General features: G+C 39.7%; 1 protein-coding gene across 1 annotated transcript; it reads right to left on the reverse strand.

Moving 5' to 3' along the window:
• Positions 1–556: 556 nt before the first annotated feature.
• LOC109976150 (deoxycytidylate deaminase) lies at positions 557–8148 on the reverse strand. Its single transcript, XM_020626325.3, has 6 exons — positions 8037–8148; positions 6924–7008; positions 6286–6412; positions 3790–3906; positions 3585–3681; positions 557–2460 (listed from the first exon to the last, which is right to left on the reverse strand). Exons 1-6 carry the CDS (start codon positions 8051–8053, stop codon positions 2415–2417), a joined length of 489 nt encoding a protein of 162 aa, XP_020481981.2. The 5' UTR covers positions 8054–8148; the 3' UTR covers positions 557–2414.
• Between the last annotated feature and the right edge of the window lie 3907 nt (positions 8149–12055).

The following is a 12055-nucleotide window of genomic DNA, read 5'->3' on the forward strand; positions in this document are numbered from 1 at the left end:
TTGACGTTATTTTTTGTGATGATTTATTTAGTACAAAATATTGATTGTAATTGAGTAATAAATTATATTTTGATGTTTCACTTACAAAAACTTTGACCAATGTGACTCAGATTTTTTATTTAGAAAACCTCTTCTAGGAAGATTGAGACAATAAAGTCGATATCTTTACTCTAAAGTTCTCAGAGGAGATTTAAAGGTGAGAGCAGGTGTTGACTTCAGTTCTACATTGAAGGTATTGAGGTGAACTTGTTTTCACTGTGTACCGGTAATCGGAAAACAAAGATGTTAACTTGCAGTTCATTCTGTCAATTAATAACTGAAGGTGTTGGCAGAAAAAACATACAACAGAACCTTAAAGGAAAGGGAAATACAAAAGACCGGCTGTGATTTAGTGAGGGGTCATTTTGTTGTTATTGATAGATATTGAAGATATTTATTGGATATCAAAACACGTTACAAAAATGAGAATCGAACGCCAGGCGGAAGACAAACCACAGATATAAGGAATATTTAAAGTAAAGAATATAAACGAAAAGAAAAAAAACAAGACACCAAATTCCATGAACACATTTTTTCATTTTATTGTTTTAGTTGCATGACTACAACAAGGACTGTCACAATATCAGAATCATAACTTCCATACAAGTCTAGTAAAAATCAAATGATATCATTATGTTTCAATACCATGGCAACTAAAATAATCATCCTCAGGCCATATATCAGATAATGTCGGGTTTTTAATGAACAAGAATTTCAGGTTAATACCCTGCACACGGTCTAAATTACACAAATACACTGACAACTATTCAGTACTGAAATGTTGACGATGTTTTTATGCTCTCCGGTCCAGTTCAGACTGACTGTTCAAGGTGGGATATTTACGCCCCTGTGATGTTTCTCCTTCATTATGAATGTTAAGGAGGTGTAATGGAGGACGAAGTGGTCCCACCTCTGTGCCGCCATTGGAGGTAGTAAAGGAGGCGATACAGGTGTGAGACAGGATCAGTGGAGCCAGAGGGGGAGAGCAGCCTGTGTGTGTGTGTCTGTTTGTATCTTTGAAATCGTTTCTTCAAACGGCAGGTGTGTGGTCTCCCTCGCTCTGGCAGAGTCGTCTAGTGTGCGCGTTCTGAGGATTATAATATTAAAAATCCCTAGAAACTGTATGTCTGTGTTTTTAAAATCAGTTAAGAATTTGAAATCGTCTAGTGTGTGGCCATCTTTAGTTGCATAAAACCAAACAATAAAACAAGAATCACATTCAGTGGAAATGAACTTTGTCACTTTTTGTGCCTTGACAGCAAGCTTAAAATCTACCCGTTTCCAAAATAAAAAGATTTACTGAAAACTTCCAGCGTTAACGTTAAAGGTCCCATAAATTAATTTCAAAGTGCCTTGTTTGAAGGAGAAAGAAAAGCAGGTGTCAGGTGTTCCCCTGTGCAGACAGACGGGAGCGTGCCTATGTTCCCACATTTCATTTTTCATAAATTTGTATCAGATTTTATCCCCCTTTCTTCCAATTTGGTAGCCAATTACACCCAATCTATTATCCAGTAGCAATGGACTACGTATGGAATGTAGCTTTTAGCTAAATCTGGTGCACCCATCTCTTTGTTTATTGCAAACATTTAATGTAAGTGCACATTGTCCTTTTAAATAAACAAACTAAACTAAGTAGCACAGAGGCCTCGCATTGACTAGCTTCCAGTCAGATCAGTCGAAAGAAGCGCAGCAACTGGACGCAAACCATAGTTTGCAGTGCATCAATACCTCTGGAAAGCCAGGTTGGCATAGAGAGGGGGTGCTCCTGGGATGCTTGGAGTCACTTTCCAGCCCTCTGGAGGCGTCATAGGCTCATGGATAGAAATGTGGGAACATAAGGCCTAATTTTCAGTGAAATTTTTTTTTTTTTTAGAAATGTGGGAACATAGAGCTGTGGGACCATTGGGCTGTGGGAACATAGAGCTGTGGGACCATTGGGCTGTGGGAACATAGAGCTGTGGGACCATTGGACTGTGGGAACATAGGGCTGTGGGACCATTGGACTGTGGGAACATAGAGCTGTGGGACCATTGGGCTGTGGGAACATAGGGCTGACCCCCTGACGGACAGCCCCCCTGTTTCCTTCACCCCTAAGTGATTTTTAAAGAAAAAAAGCAGGACATATAGACCCTCCACCACAGACCGTAAAATTATCTTGAATCAAAATATCAAAAGACACCAAAGTCGAGGTGCCCTTGAGTTTTTCTTTGGACAAAGCAGGGGGCACCTGCACCTGAAGACCTGCAGGAACGAGGCATCAAAGTCCCTTTCAGTCTCCTCCTCTTTCCCCTCTTCCTCTCCTCGTTCAGCAGCTCCCCTAAGTGGGCCGTTTCCTTTATGTCTCTTGGGTCGGTTGGCTTGACACTTAACTGTTGTTATTGGAAATCAATGACAATCTCAGTCCCCTCGAGCTCGAACTGCCTGCAAGAACACACAGAGAGAAGAAAACAACACACACACACAAAGTCACACGTGGAAAAACACAGAAGACATGCAAAAAGATGCATTGCACCCATATTTAAAATTTCTGCACACTCAATTGAATGGAGGCACCGGTGTTCACCATGGACCACATGCAGGACCCATAACATCTATTTCACATTGCTGTTGCCGGTCACTGTAGCTGCACCCCCTTTAATCTCAGATGCATCCCAAGTCCTTTTGTTCTAGATCCAGGGCTACTTTACATAAATGTGACGTTTAATATAACATATTCTCAGAAAGAGTGCAGAAAAGAGTATAAAGCAGCTTCATTACGTGCAGACAAAGATCAAACAAGTAATGTAAATGTCATCACCTGCTCCCGCTCGCTGGCGGTGAATTTTCCAGAATATTTCTTGAACATTTTAAACATCAGCTCATTGCTAAGAGGCTTGCATGACAAACTCTGGGTAAAGTCAGGGTGAATAGTTCAGCTGTTTGTTGTTCACACATACAGCTCACCTGTTTGGTGCATGTGTGAACACAGCAATAATGAATTCAGGAACATTTAAAGTGATGATGCAAAGGACAGAAGTAGCTGTTTTTAGATATGCACTCCTTTTTAAAAACTTTTTAGAGACAATACACTTACAATACAACACAAGAGACAATTACAGTGAGCACAGGCCAGAAAAGGGGTATATTCATGTTTTACTTGAGGTTAAAGATTTTACTGAGGTGCTCAAATTGGATGTTCGTGGCTATCTCAACGAACCGCAATATAGTGGCGAGGCAGTTGCTGCAACCGCCACAGACGAGTGCGTTCTGGGAGTTGGTGTCTTTCATCCACATGAGCCAAAAAAACACTTTCTGCCTTTTCTCGGTCAAGAAGGCACCCACCTTCAAAATGTATTTCACATTTCTACTACATATATGACCTAATGTCAATACAGATTCACGTTTCAACGGGTGAAGTATCCCTTTAACAAGTTGGCACAGGTGATGAAAGTTTAGAAAAGATTTGGTGCAACAAAAGAGATCCATTACAAAGACAACATAAAAAAATAGTACTCATGTATCTGAGTGTTGTTCTTTCAGGTAAGAAAGCAGAATAGTTGACTTACCTGAGCTTAATTCCTGCCCCCTCCAGCATCCTTCTGGAGGCTTTAAACTCATCCCTGTCTTTGTACATATCAGAGAGATAAATCACTTCCTTTATACCTGGACAGAGGGAGGAAACAGGACTGTAAAATTTTGTTTTACTGTGTGGTGCAATCATATTTACAGGTACTTTAAAAATAAAAAAATGTTTTTAATGTTAACACACACCTCCCTGGATGATGAGCTTGGCACACTCGTTGCAGGGAAACAGAGCCACGTACATGCTGCATCCTTTCACATCCGCACCGTTAGTGTTCATGATGGCGTTCAGCTCTGCGTGGCACACTGAGAGACACACAAAAGAAGAAGACTTTAAACTTGCTGGTAAATCATTGCAAACAAGGACACGGATAGCTCTAGCTACAGGTCTTAAATGAAAGCTTTGGAGAGAAGCAGGAACAAAGTATGGGAACATTATCTCCTGAAGAAGAAGAAAAATATGATAAAAGATTCTTTAGGAAACAGTTTTACAATGAAATCTAATACGTCAACAAAACTTAAGACCTGCAAACTCACTTTAATATGTGACTCAAATGATTTTACAGCCTTTCTCTTTCAAACAAGTGAGAACAAAGTTTAAGCAAACTGCGAGTAAGACTCAGAAATAGTTATATAATCTGTAAACTGTTTGAATTGACTTTAAAATGTGTTGTCTGAATTACTCAACAAACATAATTCGACGCGTTTAGATCTTCTGAGAGATAAAGGAGAAACAGACTTGGATGAACCAATTTCAGAAGCAGTTTGGCACAAAATAATAGTCAATTTTCTCCCCTTCTATATGTCTTAGACATGCTGTTATTCAATTCAAAATTGCACACGGTCTACATTGGTCTAAAGCCAGGCTTTCTAAGATAAATGCAGACATAGATCCCACATGTGAGCGATGCAAGCGGGCGCCAGCCACTCTGTTACATATGTTTAGGACATGCCCAAAACTCACATTTTGGCAAACCATCTTTGAGACTTTCTCTAAGATAGGGAAAACAGTGGAACCATCTCCAGTCATTGCACTGTTTGGTGTGGCCCCAGTAGAAGCCCCTCTTAATAGATGGGAAATCAACATGCTCACCTTCTACTCTCCTAGCCAGGAGACTGGTACTATTTCAATGGAAAGACCCTATCCCACTGTTGATAATACAACATTAAAGCGTATTAACAGTTCAACATTAAAAGCTAGAATTATGTCTGGGGGGCTGTCTTCCCACAGAATATTTTTAAGCATCAAACATCTTGGCTCTGTTTACACGACAACAATTTCAGCTGAAAACGGTAAAAAAAAAATTGCGTTTTGGTTGATGGTTTGCAAATTTTGTTCTGATATTGTTTTTTTTAAAACTAAACTAGTAGTGCCTTAAATAATAAGATTTGTAACAACTGTAGGTATAATAAGCTAAAGCTTCAGCCTAAACCTTTTCCGTCAAAATGTTCTTCTTGTCTTTTCATGAATGCACATGCCTTTGAAAATTTTGTATTTCTTTTTTTATTCTTGCATTTCTATGCATTTCCTAATGGAAAACTGTATATGTTGACCGAAATAAATTACTACTACTACTACTACTACTACTACTACTACTATTACTACTGAATCAACAATGGAAGAAAGTAGTCAGAAAGTAGTCAGCTAACTACCGACAGCTGGCGCCTGTGGAAATCCCTGCTAGAATACGTCGGCATGCCAAAGCTTTTAATGAAAATGCTGAAACTAAGGCATGAGGGCATTGATTATGAAACTAAAACTATTTAAACGTAGGCTATATCGTACAAGATGTTGATGGAGAGGAAGAAAAACAGAAGACAGAGAACATTAAAGTACGCACAGAAAAAAAAACAGAACATTTGATCAGAAAACCTGCTGCTTGCAGTATTGGCCTAACTCTCAGATCGACCAGTAAGATGATTGAAATCCACTGCAGTCTGCTAACACCAGGGACACTGGAAGTCTTTTTTAGTTGGGGGTGCTGAGAGAAGTAAATCTATTTGATGACGTCATACTAAGTGCGGCGCAAAATCCCATTTTATTTATAATTTTGTAAATTCAGTATCAACAGCAGCTCATACAGATTAAACAACATTTCAACAGACATCAACCCTCACACTGAAAGTTAAGGAGTGGCTTAGGACCAGTTTATAGTCCCTCTCAAGTATGGACCCACTGTTATCTAGAAATACAGGTTTTTTACATAATGAGGGAGAGAAAATGGTGATCTAATGTTTAGTAAATAAACCTTAAGTGCAGTTTTAATGAAAAGACTCCTACATTCAAAACAACAGGTGAGCAGTGGAGCTGTGCAGCGTGTCTTTAGGCTAATTGGAAGAAGTCAGAAGTTGTTCTACCTCTGAATGCATGCACATCGATCAAGAAGCTTAAAATGGCTTTGAGTTGTATCACTCTGCAGGAGGTATTAAAAAACATGCATACTGTTTAGGCTGTAGGCTACTTTGAATGCTGCCGACAGGCCAGTCTTGTGTTGCGGCGGCCGGCGACGCCCCCGGCGGCCAGCAGCCGCAGCAGCCAAGACACAAGACCGGCCTGTTGGCAGCAACCGTCTCGCCGCTATATTTATATTTTTTCGCCATTATCAGCTTTCTCCGTAGATCCTGTTAGCATAGCTTCCAAGCAATATGTCAGACAGTCAAATATTAAAATAAATCAGATCTCACCGTAGAGATGTTTATTATCTTTAGTTCTATCGCGGGCCCATGTCAGCTTATCATCACAGCCGTTTGGCATCTGGTTATGACCGATCCCCACGATCTTATTCTCCTGGTTCACTATACAGGCGCCCACCTGCACACACAACACAGGTGCAACTGTTACAGACACTTTCTAGGTTAGTCTGAAAAAGACATTGTGTGTAGTGTGTATAAACGATAGAGACTACACACTACTCACACACACAGAGCTGTAAATCACCAGTTTCATCATGATACCGTATTTCAATTCTTTGGATAACGATTACATTTTTACTGTCACACAAAGTCCACAAATAGTAATTAATAGATACAATCAATTTATCGCTCAGTCACACTACTTTAGTGAAGGGTAGAAAGCAAGGGGTTACCTTTTTTTTTATCTGTATAGGATCTTGTATGGCGATACAGATTTTTAAAAAATCATGGGCGTTAAATAAATGTGGGTGTTCTGTCCAGGTGTAATCTATGTGGTGGGATTTACAAATTATAGAAGTATCTTTAAAATGATGATGTTGATCGATTTGATCGCTGTCAAACCAATCAGTGTATTGATCCAGATTGATGGATAGTTACACACACACACACACACACACACACACACACACCTGAGTATTGGGGTCTTTACTCCTCTTTGCAGCCAGTAAAGCCACAGCCATGAAGTACTTGGAATCCTTCAGGTAGTCGTCTCTCCTTTGGGTCAAAACAGATGTATAAAATACAAGAGGACATGAATCACACAGTCTGGATTCGTACCTTTTAATTCAGCTTGTCTGTATACCAGACAATGATTTGTGACAAAATAACCTTAAAACAGTCATCTAAAAAACAGTCATCTCATGAGAAAAAGCTTATGTGAATCATTTCCAGTAAAATCTTGTACATGTCTCCTCTCTAACAGGCACCAGGGGAGCACCCTGCAGTTTAATTAGGTTAATATTATATAAGATATAGAATATCTGTTGCCAGCTCTCACTCTAAAATCGTACATCTTGGTGAAGAGATGTGCGCTATTACTTTTCTTGGTGATAAAATGTTACAGTGATTTTATCACTCAATGTGTAACACCGCTGCTCAGGCACTCTAATGGTCTGATTCCGGAGACTTACGGGGTATCTCATTTATGATGGAAACATGTTCCTGTGGTGGTTAGAATTTGTATTAAGTTGTTTTAAGATGGAGATTTCATACCATTTAACCCTCAGGTGGTGCTGCAGAAACAATAATACACACTTATCTTTTGTTAGCGTATCTTTTTAAACTTGATGAAAAACTTCTTTGACAAAATTTTCCAGAAATACTTGCATTTGGTTCTTATTGCTCCACCCTTTGGCTGCTTGCAATACACTTTTGGCTTTTAAGAGAAAGCTTAAATTGTATATTTAAGTTTAATATATAACAGAACGGCTTTGTTGATGTTTTCATTTTTTCAAATCGAAATAATTTCTAGTATCTAGTAAAACTGGTTCTAAAACATTGCATAATGAACAGTAAAAAAACAAAACGTAAAAGTTCTATTAATAGCCAGGCTTTTATTAACTTCAGTCTATGAAATGATCCTGCCTTTACTTGGGACAGGCGTCAATAAGAGACAGGACTTTGATTATTTTCCATAAAAAGTTGTGCACACCGAAGTTTAGAAAGATTATAAAATTGTAAATGTAGAGCAGAAATAATATTCAACCGTATCAAATGCTGTGCTGGTCTATGCTGGTTTTTACCCGGGTGTAAGATCCATCCTTTTCCAGATCAAATCAAAGAGGTGAATCGATGTTGTCCCTGCTTCTCCTGCGATGTTGCTGTGTTTGAGTCAGACACTCAGCACTGTCTCTTATATATAGGTGCTATATCACTAGGTCATCATCTAGGCTATCATCGCTAGGTCACAGCGGGCGGAGTCTCAAGCGAGTGGATGCCAATAGTTAAACTGGAACTGTGAGTATTCCAGTTTCTGAGTTTTATATCCCTGATGTTCCTAGATGCCACAGGGCTAAAATAAAAAGTATATTTAAGGCGAAAATTGTGAATAAATGTGTGTCATTGACTATTTGAAGAGCCACAGTTACCTCAATGTTTGTCAATGTTTGCACAATCTGGGCAGGGCAGGTTGGTAAACACTGCAAATCAGTATGTAAATTAGCAATGCCTACATCCTCCTCTGTGACATCAGCTAGGCAAAACAAGTGAAGCCCATGACACACAAGGGCCCTTTTTCAAACCATCCCCTACACACTCCCCCTCCATGACGGAGTGCACTCCGTTAGAAGTCACACTCTCAGCTGAATGAAGTCCCCTTCATCAAGGTGTAGCGTAGAAATACAGCGGCAGGCTTTGGGACAAACTTCCCTCTCTCAGGTGGAAACAGGAACTGTATGTTACCATGGTTACTCAGCGGTAGCCAGCACCAGGTGTGGTTCATCTGGGTGTGTTTGTCAAACAGAAATGCTTTGTTTATTTGTTCAACGCCCTATTATTAACATTGTTCCCTATTATTAACATTGTTCCCTATTATTAACATTGTTCCCTATTATTAACATTGTTCCCTATTATTAGCATTGTTCCCTATTATTAGCATTGTTCACGCTAAAAGAAATGTGTACAATCTGGGCAGGGCAGGTTGGTAAACACTGCAAATCAGTATGTAAATTAGCAATGCCTACATCCTCCTTTGTGACATCAGCTAGACAAAACAAGTGAAGCCCATGACAAAAAAGGGCCCTTTTTTTGTTGTTGAATTGAGATTTCACAAAGACATCAAAAGTAGAAAAATAAGAAATAAATATTAACAACGAAAAGTTGTCTGCAACATGATTTAATATTCTTTGTTTTTGCAACAGTCCCTGTAAATATAAAACACTTTACAATAAATAAACATATATTTGATCCTCAATACACATTTGAAGTTGTTAACGTCTGTATGACGATATTAAATGTCTATCTTAGTTGGAGCAGTGTTTATAGACACTTGAACTCACAGGTTGCTTCATCCATGATGACCGGACACAATAGGTGTTGCACGTGATCCGAAAGTCGGCATCGGTGCACACTCGCTGGTGGAGGGTTTTAAAACCTACTACCACTCCCCGCTAATCGGTTTGGGACGGACTTAATATGGCGGACCCTCCCCGGGGACGCGCAAACGGAGGGGTAGTGGGTAGAGGTAGGGTGTAGTGGCCGGTTTGAAAAAGGGTCAAGGACTTTTTAGATGAACTGACAGCCCAGTTATGAGGGACAGACAAGGACGGGTGTTCCCAGCAACAGCAGCAGGAGCTATGACCATCTTCCTGTTGCCATCGCAGTACCCACAGATCCAAGCAAGACACAAGGGTGAAAAAAGTGTCCGGCTGCAGCCTTGAGGACGGAAAGACAAACCTGACACAGTGGAAGTGAAATGCCTGTGACTTAGGACTCTGCCTTAGTGGATATGAACTGCTTTGAGCAGTGCCATATCTAGTGCACAAACACACACACAGGTTTCCTTGCTAGTCAGAAGCTATTGAATGCACCTGTGATGCTCTCCACAACTGATGGCTGCTGACAATCAGCTGGGCTGGGAGGCTTTATAGGGAGGTGGAATGCTTCTTTGTTCGAGTGGTTGAGTGTATCAAGAGAGTCAACACCATCAGTTGGCTTTCTGTGATTTTGTTTTTGAATGAATCTCTCATTTTGAGTGTGTGTTTTGAAAACACCTTTTTCTTTTGACCATTTTTTGACTCCCTCTGTTGACTCCTACTGATCTTTTGTTTCAAACTCCAATTCTATGTTTGTAATCATTTTGATAGAATTAGTGGGGGTTTGAAGGGCTATGCTCTTCTTCCACCTGAAAGAAACCACAGGCCCACTTACGTGGTACCTTTTTGTAAATGTGCAGTGTTTTGTTTACTGGGGGAACATAACACAAATGTCCTTTTATATATTTACATTTATTATTTGTGTTATTATTATTTTTATTTTAGTTTTGAGTAGTGGCAGTTTTTTTTATGTACTTTGTATATTTCAATTTTTATTAATTTGAAGTAAATTTTTATCAATTCAAAACAGTTCGTTCTGCAATCTGTGTTTTTAGAATAATGATTTTCTCAAAACAAATTCTATATTTTTGTTTGGGTCCTGCATGTTGATACATTATCTCTAGGTGACTAATGAATGGTCAGATGATAAAGGTGAGGTTGTGCTGAAAAAAATGATACCAGGCACTTGTATGGTAAACCTTTTTGATGTAGTATAGCCTACATAAGTAAAATGACAATTATAGCAAAACGGCCAAAATAGCCTCAGACCTCAAAGGGTTCATGTCCAACCGCCTAGGAACCAAGGAAAATGATGTAATACATTGCCAAACTTAACATGTGTATTTGATCTTGGCACAAATAATGATCTAGGTATTTTAATGCATTCCTTGACCCAGAAAATGTATATATTGACACCAAGATTTACTTTCTAAGTGGCTTGGAAGACATATTGGTGCTGCCATCTTGGAACCGCCATCTTGATGAAGTGGCTCCCCCCAAAAAATTGAAAGCTATTGTGATGGAGACTATGTGGAAAAAATGTGGTTCTTTTGTCCAGCGTGTCCCCATTCTTCCCAAATCTGGTCCTAAGCCGCCTGATTAAAGATATCAGTACACTTGTATTAGACATGCACTGTAAATACTAATGGAATAAGCCTGACTGATGTCACCCATCTGTTCCTGCAGGGGGTTCTGGAGACTCATCAGCAGCAGCCACCATGCTGTAAAATCCTGTCTCAACCTCACTTTCAGTCAACCTAACGACAGGCTGAGATATAATAAATAACATGAAAGGAAAGCCTCTGATCACGGAACAATGTATGCAATTTTGCCATGGAAAATTACCATAAGGAATATAAGAGAGGAAATGTTTAGGCTTCTTAAGCAGATCTGACTTTTATTTTGTATTTGATATACTTTATAAATTCAGATTTGATACTTTATTATTGAGAGACATGCTTCTCACACACATGGACATGCATTAACAGAGAGATGATACACACTGAGCGCACTAGAGCAGTTGGTGGTTCGGTGCCCTGGTACCTACCTACCAGACCAACTTCTTTATTAATTATCCACACCTGGACTTGAAGCGGCGCCCCTCCGGTTCCCAACCCAAGTCCCTATGGACTGAGCTACTGCCGCCTACATAACTCAGAGATTAAGTAAGTTAGAAGACCTCCTTTAAAAAAACATCAAGGTGGGGTTTTAAAAGCACCTGCGAGGTGAGGGTCACAATTCAATATGTGCCAATGTTTGCTCACTCATTTTATAGACTGAGAAATAGGACCATGTGTAGGTACAAATGCCACTGAAGAGGTGTCCATGGAGCTGGGACTGACTTAAATCAGATTGCTCAACCTGTTGCAGATGATTGTCAAGTAATATCCTCTCAGTTTAAAAGCATCACAAAGACTTGGGCGCTGGATGGCCTAGTGGTTATGTCACACGCCCTCGTCGCAGTGGCTGTTTGTTCAAATCCGTACCTTGGCCCATTGCTGCATGTCATCCCCCCACTCTCTTCTCCCAACATTTCCTGTCTCTCTTCAGCTGTCCTATCCAAGAAAGGCAAAAATGGGCCAATAAAAATATAACCAAAAAAAATGAAAGCATCACAAAGACTTTTAGAATGAAATGAAAAGCTCATTTAAATGATTACCTTTTATATATTTAAAAAGCCTATTTTGCTTTGCCTTCCCTCAAGTAGTGCAGATTCGGGTCCAGCCGCG

The sequence above is a fragment of the Labrus bergylta genome, chromosome 1, assembly GCF_963930695.1.
Source record: "Labrus bergylta chromosome 1, fLabBer1.1, whole genome shotgun sequence".
NCBI classification, from domain to species: domain Eukaryota; kingdom Metazoa; phylum Chordata; class Actinopteri; order Labriformes; family Labridae; genus Labrus; species Labrus bergylta.

Bases quoted from the DNA above. Each gene is read 5' to 3' on its own strand.
- LOC109976150 (XM_020626325.3), bottom strand. The intron at 3,907-6,285 runs GTGAGATCTGAT...TGTGTCTCTCAG, and splicing joins AGATAATAAACATCTCTACG to TGTGCCACGCAGAGCTGAAC. The intron at 2,461-3,584 runs GTAAGTCAACTA...GTGTTCTTGCAG, and splicing joins GGGGCAGGAATTAAGCTCAG to GCAGTTCGAGCTCGAGGGGA.